The 17,538-nt window shown below is 41.2% G+C and overlaps 1 protein-coding gene across 1 annotated transcript; it reads right to left on the bottom strand.

Annotated features, from left to right (window-relative positions):
• Window positions 1-413: 413 nt before the first annotated feature.
• Window positions 414-17,200, bottom strand: LOC129706429 (calcium-activated potassium channel subunit beta-4-like). Its single transcript, XM_055650732.1, has 3 exons — window positions 16,167-17,200; window positions 3,905-4,032; window positions 414-1,070 (listed from the first exon to the last, which is right to left on the bottom strand). The coding sequence occupies exons 1-3, from the start codon at window positions 16,500-16,502 to the stop codon at window positions 902-904; spliced, it is 633 nt and encodes a 210-aa protein (XP_055506707.1). The 5' UTR covers window positions 16,503-17,200; the 3' UTR covers window positions 414-901.
• Window positions 17,201-17,538: the final 338 nt, after the last annotated feature.

The following is a 17,538-nucleotide window of genomic DNA, read 5'->3' as shown; positions in this document are numbered from 1 at the left end:
TCTTTAAAGTTTAATGTCTAAAACCATTATCTTCTCTGACCAATCATTAATCTAAACAAAATCTACCATAACATCTCATTAGCCATATATCCAGTTATATATATATATATGCAGTTGCATGACAATAAAATCAAAAATACCAGAGGCAACATAAGGACATAAAATGCTGCAGTAAGTTATAATTCTCTATGTAAAAAGGTGAGAAAGAGTTTCAAGAGCAACGTTCAAAAGCACTAATGAACAATTTTAGAAAATAAAGACACTTCCAGAACTGTGAAGAAAGAGCAGGGAATAGCATAATTTCACAGTCCTATCAAAGAGCCGGCATGATCACACTGGGCTCAATTATCTCCTCAATAGCTTTATCACCGTGTTATTCTATGAAGTACTTCAGAGGTAAAAATGGAGTTCTATTATTTAACCTTTATTATATAAAAAGCCAATTCTGCCCAAAATCCAATATTTCATCACATTATAACTTCACAAACATGAACAACTTTTTACATATTTACAAAGTACAGTTTTTTTTAAAATGTAGCAGTAGTAAAGATTCTGGGAGCATTAATTGAATGAAGGTTCACAAGATGGGATTGCAGTTAACTAACAATATATTCTGGGAAACCCGATACTTGCATGGAAATTAAACTGAAAAGAAACAGTTAAAAACTATTAGAACGGCTGATTTCATTTGCAATAACGCCATGGAATCATTATGCCAATTTGCGAGCATTTATAATCATCAATTCTTTAGTCTTCCCAGCGGCTCAAATCACAGGAAACTTTGTAAATCGTTTCTTGGGATTAGGATCATTTCAGGTCTTCCTCATTCCAGGTTTGCCTTTGAATGCAACATTGATCGTGTCATCATGGGCATGCTGCCTGATTGTCACTTCACACCTCACTAGGAGTACTTCATTTTCTGCAAGGCTTCTGCTCGAATAGCAAGGCTCTTACCACAAACAGTCAGAAGCACGATTAGAACCCCAACCAGCAGAGTGAGCAGGGGCCAGAGCACGCAGTGCAACAGAACGTTCTCATCACGGGTCCTCTTCAGCAGAACGTCATCAGGTCTGCAAAATGGCACAAAGCTTTAGTTGAACAGCCCACTATGTGATTAAAGAATCAAGCTTCAATACTTAAAATATTAGAGAGGCAAATTGCCGCACATTTGGCAGACTGGTTGTGTGTTTAAATTAAGGGATTCTGCCTAAAGGACACACCTTTAGAATGGAGATGAGGAGGAATTTCTTTATTCAGAGGGTGGTGAATCTGTGGAATTAATTGCCACAGAAAGCGGTGGAGGCCAACTTCATGGATATTTATAAGGTGGAGATTGAAAGATTCTTATTAGTAAGGGTGTCAAAGAGTCATGGGGAGAAGGCAAGAGAATGGGGTTGAAAGGGAAAGATTGATCACTATGATTGAATGGAAGTATAGTTGAATCGATGGGCTGAATGGCCTAATTCTGCTCCTATAACTTGTGAACTTATCAACAATTTAGCCTCTATAGTCAGTTATTCAAGGACAAAATATATTTTAAGTTCTGAGGAACTTGAATTTATGTTCTAAGTTCCAAGGATGCTCTAAGAAATGGTTGGGGGCGATAAAACCTGGCTGGACTGGTGGGGGTGGGAAAAGAACACAGGGGATGGAGGTTAACTGAAATTGGGGAATTCAATATTCATACAACTGAGTTGTTGGCTATCCTGTTGGAATCTGAGGTGTCATGCTTGCCAGTTTGCATTGGACACCATGGCAGTGGAGAAGGCCAAGGATAGTCAGATTGGTGTGGGAATGGGAAGAGGAGTTAAAATTTCATCCTTACCTTGCGTGATTGCACCAATCACCCATCAGCCTCTGTCTTTAAATTCCTTCTTTCGTCTCTCTCACCTAGCTCCATCTGTCCATCATTGACCACCTCAACTCATTCCACCTATCATCTACCAGCTCCTGCCTCACCCCTCCCTCACACTTCTTAGTAGTCATAGTCATACAGCGCAGAAACAGGCTCTTCCACCCAACTTGCCCCACGCCAACCAACATACCCCATCTACACTAGTCCCACCTGCCTGCATTTGGCCCATATCTCTCTAAACCTACCGAATCCATGCACCTATCCAAGTGCCTTTTACACATTGCAATAGTACCTGCCTCAACTACCTCCTCCAGCAACTCGTTCCATACATCCACTACCCTTTGTGTTGAAAAGTCACCCCTCAGGTTGCTATTAAATCTTTCCCTCCTCACCTTAAAACTGTGTCCTGCGTTTACCCAATCTATTCCTCTCATGATTTTGTACACCTCTATAAGATGACCCTTCATCCTCCTGTGCTCCAGGAAATGAAGTCTTAGCCTGCTCAACCTCACTCTATATCTCAGGCACTTGACTCAATATCCTCGTAAATACTGATTATCTTTGCATTGCACTCTCTGTCCGGATGTAGGGTCTCAACCTGAAGCATTGACCATCCTATTTCATCTACAGATGCTGCTTGCCTCCTTGTGTTCCTCAAGTATTTTTTTTTTTTGCATATGGTTGGTAATAGAGGCTCGTTCCCTGGTGATGGCTGCCATTTTGTAAAACTCCCAGTGGCTGAAGCCAGTTAAGGCATCATCAAATATGTAATGTCTGCATGCTGAAATGGTGAAAGGGGGAATTGCCAGTTGGGATTCCTCCTCTTCTGTGAATTTGTTAAAAACAATTCCATTTAATTACTTTTAATTAAATACAAATGATATATTCCTAACGAAGCACCACAATATCCTTTGCTAATTACTTCAGCTGCACGATACTGTGGATGCTGGAATCCCATAATAAAAATGGATACTGCTATAAATACTCAGCAGGTAAAGCGGCATCTGTAGAGGGAGAGAGAGGCAGAGAGCGATAGACTCAATTAAAGTTTCAGATTGAATAACAATCATCAGCCTAAAACACTATTTATCTTTCACTGAAGCTGGCTGACCTGCTGAATATTTCAGTCCTTTTGTTTTATTTCCATAAATCATTTCATCTTTAAGCATGATGGGATAAATGTGTTTAAATTGTGTGGTTAAAAATGCAAGCTATTCTCTCAAAACTTCATGACAATGGTCCAGAGTTCTTTTAAGAAACTGTTACACAACATTCAGCGCATATTGCATTAGGATTAACTCTTTCAAATTAAAACAAAGATTAATTACGGAACTATCCACGTACCTGAGAAATAATCCTGAACAATCAAGCGATGAACAAAAACATTCCCATTTAAATTGTGATCTGTGTATCATTATATTTGTTACAGATTACAGTAGGGGTAGGGGTTAAAAAAAGGGCTGCAGGTTACTAATAAAGATTTTTCGCCCAAATTCCAGACTGATGCAGTGAGTTTTTAGTCATTTTATTGCTTAATATCAAGACAGCTGGTGGCCATTTTCAATTCCTCCACTTGTGGAAATCAGACTAAATTAGTCAGAATTAATTACGTTTTCTGCTCAAATATTGTTTTAGCTGCAGGCATTGATGTAATCTTGCATTAGCTCCCACCTTGGCAGTGAAAAAGCTAGATGGCAATTTTTATCAATTAATAATATAAAAGAAACTGCGTAAGATAACTTGAGTCCCCAGTCGGTTAAAACGAACTGTACAAAACAGTTTACTTCCTGAAATAGTCTTTTTTTCAAATTAAAATCACAGTTTAATTTACACTTATCATGAAGATTAAAAGTTAACTCCATTAAAGCACTCCTTAAAATCTTAGTGACTAAAATACAAAATACTGGAGGAACTCAGCAGGGCAGTGCTCCAGAAAGCTGATGCTGCCTAACCTGTTGAGTGTTTCCAGCGGGTTCTGTTTTTATTCAGGTTTCAAGCATCTGCAGATTTCTGAGTTTGCTCTAAATAAATCTGTCAATGTCATCTTACCTTCGCTGACGATTAATATAGCAAATAAAGGTCTGAGCGCCAATCTCTTCCTTCCAATAATCATGCCAACTCATCACATTTTCAGAGTTTTTCTGATTGTCTCTCTCACAAGGGGGGATATAGGAACACTGTAAAAAATAAATTGTATTTTATCACATTGAGCTTGCATGTGAAATGAAGAGGGTTCCCAAAAAAAACTAGCAGTCGGCAAAACCCAGATAATGCTGGATTATTGATTGTTATTAATAAACTAACACACTTTTACTTCCTTTTTGTTAGTCTCGCTCTGCTGCGTAATCATTTTTTTCCGTCGAGGGACACAAAAACTGAATGAACTCAGCGGGATAGGCAGCATCTCTGGAATGAAGGAACGCGTAACGTTTTGGGTTGAGACCCTTCTTCAGGCTAGTCAGGGACAAAGGAAACAAGAGATATAGACGATGATGTAGAGAAATAATGAACGATGAATGAAAAATATGCAAAAAAGTGACGATGATAAAGTGGACAGGCCATTGTTAGCTGTTGGAAGAAAATGAGAAGCTGGCTTGGCTTGGGTTGGGGAGGGATAGAGAGAGAGGGAATGCCAGGGTTACTTGAGGTTAGAGAAATCAATATTCATACCACTAAGCTGTAAGTGGATGAGGCTCCATTTTCAGTTCACCAGGTGAGTTTAAAAAAAGCACAGGAGTCAATATCCATGGAGTTTAAAAGGAGCATGAGAATGGGGCCTGCGATATGTTTATGAGGACATAGCAGTGGGAGCCTCAGTGAGTTTATAAGGAGCAATTAAAATGAGTTTATATGGAACATGGTCACCAGTGTGTTTCTACAGAATGGTGGGAATATCACAGAATGAACCAAATGCCAATTGCCGAAGCTATGCTTCACATCTAATTAGTATCCAGTATTTTGTTGATCATACTATTGGAAAGTTTAAGAAACAATTAGAGAGGTACATGGATAGGACAGGTTTAGAGGGATATGGGCCAAAAGCAGGCAGGTGGGACGAGTGTAGATGGGACATGTTGGTCGATGTGGGCAGGTTGGGCTGAAGAGCCTGTTTCCACACTGTATGACTCTATGACTATGCTCCAAGATGTAATCTGTCGCACACGTACGGCTCCACTCACGCCTCCTCAGTCGGTGGACCAAAGCGTTCATCTTGCAACAAAAGGTCAACATAAAAATAATAATGTAGTTCACTTATACGCATAACAACAAATGAATCATTTATCAGCTCCCAACTTCAGAAATCAACAGGTTAATATAAAAATGAGGGAACAAAGCATCAGGAGATAAGTCAGTGGAAGAAAGAGTTCTCGGTGTCAAAATCATGCTGTAGGAAAATCCAATGAGAAACATAGAATAATAGAAAATAACGCAAGCCATTTTACCTGTTGAGTATGATCCACCGTTCAAAGTGATCATGGCAGATCTTAGATTTTAGGTTTAGATTTATTATTGTCACATGTGCCGAGGTACAGTGAAAAACTTTGTTTTGCATGCAATCCAATCAGATCTGCATAAATGCAATCAAGTTATATTAAAGTAAAAGAGACAGAATAAAGGGGGAGTTACGGAGTGCAGGATATAGTGCTCAGCATTGTAGTGCATCAGTTGCATAGACAAAATCAGCAATTGGGTAGAGGTGAATCGGACAGTACCATAGCTTAGAAAAGGAACATTCAGAAGCTTGATAACAGTGGGGAACAAGCTGTTCTTATGTCTGGTGGTGCGTGTTTTCAAGCTTCTGTACCTTCTGTCAGACGGGAGAAGGGAGAAGAAGGAATGACCTGGGTGGGACAAGACTTTGATTATGTTTGCTGTTTTTGCAGGAGTCAAAGGTGGGAAACCTGGTCTGTGTGATGGACTGGGCTACATCTACAACTCTGCAACTTTGTATGGCCTTGGGCAGAGCTGTTCTCAAACTGTGAGGGTCTTTGTCACGGCCACGATTTCACTGCATAGTGAATTGCCTTAAGGAGCTAAATAGCACACTTGTATCCTTATACTAACACATAACGCAGTCTGCCTTACCGGCAACCTGCAGAAACCAAGCAACAACATTGAATTTCTGCTTTGCAAACAACTCTTTCATTCACCTATTGGAAAACCACATGAATTTACCAGGCTTCTGTAGCAATGGCAGATTAAGCACAGTGCCAACAACAACCAGATTCCAAATTTGTCATCTAACATTGAATTTAGACTTTGCATATCAATTTGTATTCTTAGACACTTATTTTGACCACACTTCAGTTTACCAGCAGGTGTGTGGAAGATCATGGAGGACACTCTTTGGGAACTAACAGTAGGCATTAGGTGGTTGTGCTGTCTTCCAGACAAAGGCATTATAAAGGCTTTCCATGGCACCAAAAGCATTGCGTATATCAATAATAGATCACTGCTGTGATATATAATGGCATGACCAGAGCATTACGTGAACATTTCTCAGCATACTGATAAATATTGAGACCTTAAACATAAAAATCTACTGAATCCACAGAACGCTAATTTTTTTTTAAAAATAACATAACTTTTCATACATCTAGTTTCCTTCTCCCCAGACACACAGTCTGAAGCAGGATCTTGACGCAAAACATCACCTATTCCTTTTCTCCAGAGATGCTGCCTGACCTGCTGAGTTACTCCAGCATTTTGTGTCTATCTTCGGTGTAAACCAGCATCTGCAGTTCCTTCCTACGCAATTTTTTTTTAAATTACTTATCAAGCATTTTTCTATCTGTACTTTTCTTCTGAAGCGTCAAATAGCAGATGTTAAGGGATCTGCTGTTGTTTTTTTTATTGTTAAGCTGAATTAAAATCTTAAAACCAAGAAATACTTGCTCCTGGTTAAATGCAATGCATGTGGTCTGGCACTTAACCACACAGACCGGAAAAAAGGATTTGACTGTTGATCTGAACTGATTCATCTTATCTGGGATGAAAGGAGAAAGGGCATTGAAAATGAAGCAAAATCTGCAGTATCAATGCTATCCGATTATCTTTGCTGGAAAGCCGGCATAGTGAGGACTGAGCGCCAACTGGTTTGGTTTGGTTGAATAACCCAGTTGCACACTCTTGCCTACAATCACAAATTAATTCTGCAATTAGGCAGGCCTGTTCGTGACCATGGAAACCTTAAAATGAATCAGCACCGTTAGGAGAAAATCAAGAAAAATAATTACTTTGTTCTTCAGGATCCCACTGTATTATTATTGTTGACAGCCTGGAGAAAATATTCTCCGTACTCTTAGGCTTCTGTGGATGGGGAGGCCCTTTGAATTGAACAACATCATTTAATAATCATATCCCTTCATGACCATCTGTGGAGATTTGCAAATAATGTAGGTCATCTTCTCTCCATCAATTTTACATTTTCTGGACATGTTACAAAAGTCCCATCTGCACGTTTAATATATTAAGATTAAAATATGCAGCTTAACATTTTTATTAAAAGGTTTCAAATTCAAACCATTTCATTCTAGAAGAGAAGCACACTCAGTGTTACAAATTCAGTAAAGCAAGATGCTTATGAATGAAACTGTCAGTAGTGTGGATTTAGCAGGGTATTAAAAACAATTAAAACAAGCGCTCTTGGAATGTTTTAATACAGAAGAAATATTAAATGGAAGATACACACAAAAAGCTGGAGTAACTCAGCAGGACAGGCAGTATCCCTGGAGAGAAGGAATGGGTGACGTTTCGGGTCGAGACCCTTCGTCAGTGGTTAGGGATAAGGGAAACGAGAGATATAGACTGCGATGTGGAGAGATAAAGAACAATGAATGAAAGATATGGCAAAAAAGAAAGGATGATAAAGGATACAGGATATTGTAAGCTGTTTGTAGGGTGAAAATGAAAAGCTGGTGCAACTTGGGTGGGGGAGGGATCGAGAGAGGGAATGCCGGGGCTACCTGAAGTAAGAGAAATCAATATTCATACCACTGGGCTGCAAGCTCCCCAAGCAAAATATGAGATGCTGTTCCTCCAATTTGCGTTTAGCCTCACTCTGACAATGGAGGAGACTGAGGGCAGAAAGGTCTGTGTAGGAATGGGAAGGAGAATTAAAGTATCCAGCAACCGGGAGATCAGGTTGGTAATTAAATATTAAATGGATAGCTTTAAGCAACTGAGTGATCAGAGAACAATCAGATGCACAAAAGAGCTAATACCTCATTTCCACAATACCATAACTTTGGGCTGGACTATATAAAGCATATCTTTAGACTTTAGACATCCAGACTGGAAATCTGAAAGATCTGAAGATGGATAGGTCACCTGGACCAGATGGACTGCATCCCAGGAGTTCTCACTAGTGGGACAGTCTAGGACCAGACACCAAAGCCTCAGAATAAAAGGACATGCCTTTAGAAAGGAAGTTAGAAGGAATTTCTTTACTCAGAGGGTGGTGAATCTGTGAAATTCATTGCCATAGATGGCTGGGGAGGCCGTCAGTTGATTTTCTAAAGTTGGAGTTTGATAGATTCTTGATTAGTAAATGTGTCAGAGGTTATGGGGAGAAGGCAGGTGAATGGGGTTGGGAAGGAAAGATAGATCAGCCATGATTGAATGGCAGAGTAGACTGCCCCCAATGCACACCCCCCATTGCCTCTTATTTTGAGTATGATATGCAATTCTACTACCAGACACAAACTGGAAGAACAGCGCCTTACATTTGCTTGCGTAGCTTACAACCCAGTGGTATGAACATTGAATTCTCCAATTAAAACTTCTTCCCCCATCTTACCTCCTCCCCTCCTGGTGCACACATATTTCCCCCACAACCGCAGTTCACCCAGTTCCCAGCCCCTCTTCCTTCATCTCATCTTTCACCCTTCTCTACATCACATCACTCCTATATTCTTTTTCTTCCCCCCTTCCCCCGTCCCCTTCCACACTTATCCTTCCCTCCAGCTTTACATTTAACACCACCTCTTCCTTCCTGACACACTTTTGTCTCCTTTTCACCGCTCTCCATTAATCTGCCAATCACCCTACACCCCCCCCCCCCCCCCCCCCCCCCCCCACCTCATCTGTATCCACCTATCACTGGCCAGGTTTTCCCCACCCCTATCTCTCCCTCCCCTATCTCTACTCCAGATTTCTTCCCATTCCTCTATCAGAATGAAGAAGGATCCCAACTCGAAACGTAGTCTATCCATTTCTCTCTACAGGAGCTCCTGATCATGGTTCTTCCAAAAGTTTGTTTCTTGCCCATTTTCTCTGACGTGCAGGTAGGTTAACATGAACAAGACCATTCAGCGGTAGAAATATTTTACGATGTTGCTTTCACAAGGGGAAGCAACTTGCACTTAATTAAAAACTCCGTTGAACAATAGGAAGCAAACTTTGAAGCAAAACACTAATTATAAAGAAATTGAACAAGCTTCCATGAAGTGGATGTTGTAAACTTAGCCTCAGGCCTTGCCAATGCACTGACACTCACCGATGGCTCCCAGGGGGACCCGCGCCACCAAGAATGAGGAGGGGACCCGCAGCGCCGAGAGCTACCTGGTGGGGAGCCACCGAGAATAAAGGGGGACCTGGCAGAGGGGGCCGCCTGTGGTCACGAGCGGCGGCAGGCCCAGGTCACCACTGCGAGCAGAAGATAAAACAGTTCGATGAGCTTGTAACCTTGTCGGCAACAGAAATGCAGCGGTGGTGAGGTCAGCTGTATGATATAACTGGGTTGTAGGCAAAACAAAGCATCTCACTGTACCGCGGTGACAATAAAGTATCATTGAAACAATTGAGAGCAAATTAGGTGCAACCACTCATTGGGAGAGATCAAAATGGAACCAGATTAGAGCAATGCCTTAAAGTTAGAGAGTACAGCGGCAGAGGAGAATGCAATGTTAAACATCACCAGGAGAGAAATGAAACGGGGAAGGAGCAGCTGTGCATAGTCATAACAGTTACAAAATATATCTGTCACTTTGGCTCCTGGGAAGTCCTATTGGTGGAATTAGAGGGAGTAATCAAAAGGAATTTTTTCATGTAGCATACCAGTGAATAAAAATATGTAATAGTTTGTTTAATGTTTACTAGATTTTGAATAATTTGGCCAGCCGTTAAGGATGTGAGAAGATAGACACAAAGTGCTGGAGTACCTCAACGCCTCAGGCACCATCTCTGGAGAAAAAGGATGAGTGATGTTTCGGATCGGAAACTTTCTTCAGAGTTAATACATAACTATACTCACTTTTTGTATTGTATTGTATTGTATTCAAATTTATTGTCATTGTCTCAATTAGAGACAACAAAATGAATTTCCCTTTACAGTCAGTATCATAAAAATAAATAAATAATAAATATTAAAACATATTAAAAAAAAAAATAGAATTAAAAAAAAAGCACAAACACAGAAAGTCCACGACACAACACAACACAGTGGCACCAAGGTGAGGAAGGCACCATTGTCCAGCCAGCCTCCCCTCCGATCTTCCCAGATGTTCATCCGTGGTCGGGGCCTTCCGAGCACCCGCAGTCGCCGCCCCGGGTGGCCCGATGTTCAGGCCCTCACGCCGGGCTGGTGGAACGCCGACGCCGATCCCCGATGGTGAACATCCTCCTCCTCAGCGGCCCGGACCTCCCGATCAGCCGGCTCCCGCAGCCGGAGTCCGCAGCTCCCGACTCCTTTCTAACCCCTACTAATCTTTTCTAACCTATTTCTTGGCAGAATGCATTTATAATTTGAACGTGTATTTTGTCCTTTCTGAAGAAGGGGTCCAATCCGAAACATCACCCATACTTTTTCTCCAGAGATGCTGCGTGACCTGCTGAGTTACTCCAGCACATTGTGTCTTTCTTCGTTATGATCCAGCATCTGCAGTTCCTTCTTACACACAGTTAAGATTGCGAGGATGGTTTATGGTGTCCCAGAATGGCATGTGCAGGTCCAGATTGGGATTTTCCTAGTTTTCGCTTCTCAGGAATGTTCTCACAGGGGTATCTGTTCAAGTGCAGAGTTAAGTAATCGGCGAGTGATCTGGGCAATGTCTCACCACTGCCAGGAAACCTATGGTCATTATATCTGTTGCTTCATGAGTAGAACATAAAATCTCCTGGACTTACACTATGTCTTCTACAGAAAATTATGTAGACTCACTGAAGACAAGTACCATTCCTAATTCATTCACTAGATACGGATTATCAATGCTATACACAGTTTGATTGTTACATTTCCTGCATTGCACATGTAGTTTCATTCATGAAGCATTTCATGGACTGTAATGGAATATGCAGAGTTTATGAAGGGAATTGTACAAATTGTTTTTTTTCTATCTTATGATTATAACCTTCTACCTTATGATTATATCCTTATCCCCGCTGCTATATTCTAATTCCCTCTAATCCGTGCCTTTATTTATTAGCAAATATCCTGTACAGAACCTTAATATCTCCTTCAAAAGCTGCTCTGATTCCTTTCTCAATGCTCTTTATTTTGATCTAGGGCACGGTAAATAACTCAGATGGATGAAGCACCTTTTAAGGAACTTTATATCATGGGCCCCAATTCTGCATATAAAACAACGTTGATATCTACCTGTATTTCAGCAGAAAAAACTGTTAATTCATAACATTACTCACATTCTAACCTCTACTAATCTTTTCTTATCTAATTCTTGGTAAAATTCATTTATAATTTGAAAGTGTATTGTGGCCTTTCTTCTCACGATAACGTAATTAGCGGAATAATAATTGACATTTCAACTCTTTAAGTTTCCTGAACGTACAAGTTAAATGAATGAAATGGGATGTGCTGGTATTAGAGCTTCCCTTGTTTTTGATAACACCAGGCCTCTGACCAAGAGCTGGATACTGGTAGAAGACAGAGTGACTGGTGCTTCCTTACTAGCCACGTCAGATAGGTAAGGGTCAGCAAAATTAGTTTTCTTGGCTTGCATATATTTTGTGTGATTAAACATACAAATTCCTTCACTTGCGAGGCAGGATGACAGAGGGAGAGAAAGGATGGCGGGATGGAAAAAAGAAAAGAGAAAAAGTAACGGAGGGAGAAGGAAGAGATAAAAGAGGAAAGAGTGTACGTGTATACGCATCAAGTGAGAATTAAATCATGTTAGGCTGCTTTGTCACCAATTGTTAAATAGTTGCGCTGTAATATTTTTAGTGTTTTTAAATCACTAATCACAGATAAAGCCCTCCATCCATATAAAATATCTACTGGCCAAGTGAAGCTAGCTTTTGAACTGAATTTCATATATCAGAATACTGTACTCCACTCATCAAACTTACGTACCAATAAAATAAAACTTGAAAGATATGAGTTAATGGATAATGCCATCTGATGGTAGTGATGCTGGCAGCTAAGATGCTTATCAGTGAGTTAATACAGACCGGTCATTTCATCAGATCCAGTTAAAATGCAATGAGACTTCCAGTAACTATAACATAATTTATTACTGTAAAAACAAAGTACTATAACACTAGTGTTTAAGAAGGAACTGCAGATGCTGGAAAATCGAAGGTAGACTAAGATGCTGGTGAAACTCAGCGGGTGAGGCAGCATCTGTGGAGCGAAGGAAATCATCCCGAAACATTGCCTATTTCCTTCGCTCCATAGATGCTGCCTCACCCACTGAGTTCCTCCAGCATTTTTGTCTACTATAACACTAGGATAAGCACTCAACCAAGAAACCAAGCCCGATGCCAAAGTAGTATCTAAACTACCTGTACACACTTATGCTATAGGACATGCTTACTTGGTTTTCCTCCCTTCATTGTGTATTGTGTAAATTATTATTCAGAGGAGTATATCCATCACTAAGACAATGACATGAGGACAATTAGCAAGATTACATGAACAAAAACAAAATGTTAACTTCATCTGCTGCCTATCCACTGCCCATCTCCACCAAGTAGCTTTGTGTAAGTTAACTTCTGGTGAACTGAATGTTTTAAATGAGTTGACTTCATTTACAAGTAACGGAGAAATTTGCAAAGCTACACAAATTCTACAACAGTAGTTACTGTAATTTGTTTATTTTATCTAATTTAAAGAATCACACTACAGCCCAAATGCACCAAGGTGCAAAACACATTACAATTATTCTAAAATGCAGGAACAGATGGTGTAAAGTTAGATGATGTAAAATTGATCATTGTGAGGGGCTGTACAAGCACCTACTGCGTGATTAACCAGTTGTTTTCTGTGGATATTGGTCAGCACTTCAGCAAGTCATGACTTTGGGTAATAACACCCCAATAAACCACAGGAAGCAGTCGAAGACCTTGGACAAATATCCTATCCAAAAGGCAGTACTTTCAACAATGACCCAGTACTTCAGGGTCATAACCCTAGTTATGTCTAGTCATGTAATTATACAAACTATGGAAAAAATTTAAAGCCCTGCATTACCTCAAACTTTTCTAATCCCAGATACTTGTTCTAAATATTGATTGCTGGAACAGCTGCTGTTCATAGAAGTCCAAACTTAAGTCCAAAGGGAGGCTTAAATTTGAATTATGCTATTCAGAATCACAAGTAATGTTGATGTCCATTTTCACCAAAAAAGTCAATTTGTAATGCAGAAGATGCATAATCAGTAATTGACGAGGGAATCTGTTTCCATGATGTTTTGCTGTAAGTTAATTATCACCATCATCACTCTGATGATCTAGTGTAATTGCAAAACTTTATTGATTATTTATTTGGTTTTATTAATGATCTTGATTCCTTTTTTGTTTAATTTCCTCTTTTCATTCTCGTGCATTTCGTTCTTAATTTCCTCTTCCTTGAATGCTTTCAATGTATGCGGGAAAGAACGTTACGACAAATTTCTTTGATATTTATTAATTGAGATTTTGAGATTCTGAGGGCGAGACCAAGTGCAGACTGTGTGATCATTTTGCAGAACTATTTAGCCCAGTCCTATGCAATCTCGTAGTTGCCGATCACTAACTCCCTCTCCCATTTCCATACTGACCTTTCTGTCCTCAGTCTCCTCCACTGTCAGTGTAAGGCCAAATGCAAATTAGAGGAACAGCAACTCATATTTTGCATGGACGACTTACAACCCTGTGGTGTGAAAATTAATTTCTCTAATTTCAGGAAACCCTTGCATTCCCTCTCTCTCTGTACCTGCCCTACCCTAGTCGTTCTACGGGTTTCACTGTCGTTCTGCTTAGTTTCACTATTTGTATCCATTCATTATCATCTATTCCACAGCCAACAATGGGTCATTGTGGGCTCTGCCTTTCCTTGATCATTGGTGCTGGCTTTGATTTGTTTCTTCATACCTTTCATTCATTTATTCTGTACCTTTTCATATCTCTAGTTTCCCTCTCACCTGACGCTCAGTCTGAAGAAGGGTCTCGAACCAAAACGTCAGCGATTCCTTTTCTCCAGAGACGCTGCCTGACCAATTGAGTTACTCCAGCAACCTGTGTCTATCTTTGGTATAAACCAGCATATGCAGTTCCTTCTTAGACAGAATCTTTAACTTTGTCCCTCATGTCTACGATTAAGAGGCAAGAGTCAAGATGATTTGTTGTCATATGGGCAAGATGGTTTGTGGGCAGATGCTTGGCAGATGCAGTTTAATGCGGATAAATGTGAGATTATCCACTTTGGTAGCAAAAACAGGAAGGCAGATTATTATCTAAATGGTGTCAAGTTGGGAAAAGGGGAAGTATGACGGGATCAGGGGGTCCTTGTTCATCAGTCAATTTAAGTAAGCATGCAGGTACAGCAGGCAATGAAGAAAGCGAATGGCATGTTGGCCTTCATAACAACAGGAGTTGAGTATAGGAGCAAATAGGTCCTTCTGCAGTTGTACAGGGCCCTAGTGTGCAGTTTTGGTTCCCAAATTTGAGGAAGGACATTCTTGCTATTGAGGGAGTGCAGCGAAGGTTCACAAGGTTAATTCCCCGGATGGCGGGACTGTCATATGCTGAGAGAATGGAGCGGCTGGGCTTGTATACTTTGGAATTTAGAAGGATGAAAAGGGATCTTATTTGAACATATAAGATAATTAAGGGTTTGGACATGCTAGAGGCAGGAAACATGTTCCGGATGTTTGGGGAGACCATAACCAGGGGCCACAGTTTAAAAATAAGGGGTAAGCCATTTAGAACAGAGATGAGGAAACACTTTTTCACACAGAAAGTTGTGAGTCTGTGGAATTCTCTGTCTCAGAGGGCGGTGGAGGGCGGTTCCCTGGATACCTTTAAGAGAGAACTAGATAGGTCTCTTAAAGATAGTGGAGTCATGGGGATATGGGGAGCAGGCAGGAACGGGGTACTGATTGGGGATGATCAGCCATGATCACATTGAATGGCGGTGCTGGCACGAAGGGCAGAATGGCCTACTCCTGCACCTATTGTCTATTATCTCCTGAAACAGAACGTTGAACTTCTTACTTCCAGCAGCACAACAGATATGTAACCATGGGACTCTGTAAACACAATAATGAAAAAAAGTTCTGTATATAACAAAAACAAATGAACAGTAACAGTGCAAAGGCAAAAATAATGCCCCCCCCCCCCCCCCCCCCCCCCCCCCCCCCCCGGATTGTAGTGTTTAATAGCCTGATGGTTGTTGGGAAGAAGCTGGTCCTGAACCTGGATGTTATAGATTTCAGGCACCTGTACCTTCATTGCAAGGCTTGAGTGAAATAAGAGTTATGCCAGGGTGATATAGGTCTCTGATGATGTTGACTGCCTTCTTGAGGCAGTGACTACTATAGATGCCTTTGACGGTGGAGAGGGCAGTACTGTGATGGACTGGGCAGCAGCGTTCGCCAGCTTTTTTGCAATCTTCCTTGTTCCTGGAGTTGCAACCACTCAATATGCTCTCCACTGTACACCTGTAGACGTTGAAGAGAGTATTTGTCCACATGCTTCCAGGGTAGTAGAGGCGTTGATGTGCTTTCTTTATGACCCCATCAATGTGCTGGTTCCTGCTTGCCCGCAGTCTTAAACGCAACACTTGATTCAAAAATCAGAATGCTACCTCGAAGACATGGTAACACACATCCAGATTGCTATTTTCCAAAGTTACAGCCGTAGTTTGTAATTACGGTTATTATATTTGATTAATTTCCAGTAAGTTTTTCAAGGTTTTTAATTTGAATCGCCTAGAACTCACTGTATTATTTCAAAGTATAATAAATGCATTTAAAGATAAAGAAATTATACTTAATGAAACTTACAGACCACTTCATAAAATGTCTGTAACTACAATGTGAATGGTTTATTTCATAACCGTTTACTATGTCACGGCAACAAGACACTTTACCTTGGGATTTAGAAGTAGTTGCTGCTCGTCGTAATGGAGCAGAGCTCTGCTGTTCGATTGGGAATTGTTGACGAAGATCTGGATGCAAGGATAGAGCGATGTCCCTTTACAATCTGCCCCACATGTAAAAGTGCACTCAGACATCTCCCCGATCTGCCGCAACGACACAACAGTGCAGTTCGCAGCCTTGCACTGCATGTTGTTTAGCGTGGGATTTAACCAGCAAAATCCAAGGATGAACAAGGAAATAATACCGGCGACCATGAGAAAGAACCCGAGTCTTATGCTCTTATCCTCCGCTTCGGAATACTCATAAGCGAATCTGGCCTTCGCCATGAGATATACCCTCGCTGCGAAGATTTAAAAGACGTTTCTCAATGCATCCAAGCGTAACGCAACTGTCCAAACTTCTGACCGCCGTACAATTCAGCTTCGGCAGCAGGCGGATGAAAGTACTGAATAACTTACTTGTTCTGCGGGCAGAATTGCCTTGTTTTAACTGTAAACTGTCAACATAAACAAACGCGCGGCTTGCTTTCGCGGTGACCCAGAGCGGCTGAAAGCCCAGTCGCTACATCTGGCGTAGCCTCTATGTAAGCCTCTTATATAGAAATAGAACACAGCTCCAAGAGGCTGCTATTCACCAACTCGTCTGGTAAGTCCCATATCTGCACCCGTCACTCACCCAGACCGGGCTCCCGAGCGGTGGGAGTGTCTGTCTGTTTCATTATTTCGCCCGTTGGAAGAGCCAGATTGCATTTATGGATTCCCGTTCGATTGGCAAATTGACAGCACGAATAGCCGTCTCCCCGGTGACTCCAAGCGGCCGAGTGAATTTCCAACAGTGCCAGGTGCCTCGACGAAGCTTCTGATCTGTCGTCCCTCCAGAATCCGCCCAAAAAGCGTCTTGTTGTCCACTATGCCGTAATACTCCGCTCATTGCTTGCACAAGGAATGCATCGCATTTACACAGAGCGCAGAACAGTATAGGGCGCATAATGTCGACCATTATGCCAAGTGTTTTAAAAAGTCTCCTTTGCCTGCATTAGGTCTATATTTCTCCATTTCCCGTGCCTATCTAAAAGCCCCTTCAACACCACCCCCAGGCACGCACCACTGTGTACAAAACTTACCCCACCCTTGAACTTTCCTCCTCTGACCGTAACTCTTTGCCCTATGGTCCTTGACATTTCCACCCTGGGGGGGGGGGGGGGGGGGGGGGGGGGGGGGGGGGAGTTCTGATTGTCTACCTTATCTATGCATTTCATGGTTTGAGATAACTCTATAATGTCTTTCCTCAACATCCGATACTCGAGAAAAAATTATCCTACCCTTATAGACAATGCCTCTAATCCAGACATTAATTATGCTT

Source organism: Leucoraja erinacea, chromosome 19 (genome assembly GCF_028641065.1).
Source record: "Leucoraja erinacea ecotype New England chromosome 19, Leri_hhj_1, whole genome shotgun sequence".
NCBI lineage: Eukaryota > Metazoa > Chordata > Chondrichthyes > Rajiformes > Rajidae > Leucoraja > Leucoraja erinaceus.
This window is presented reverse-complemented; position numbering and strand designations above follow the sequence as displayed.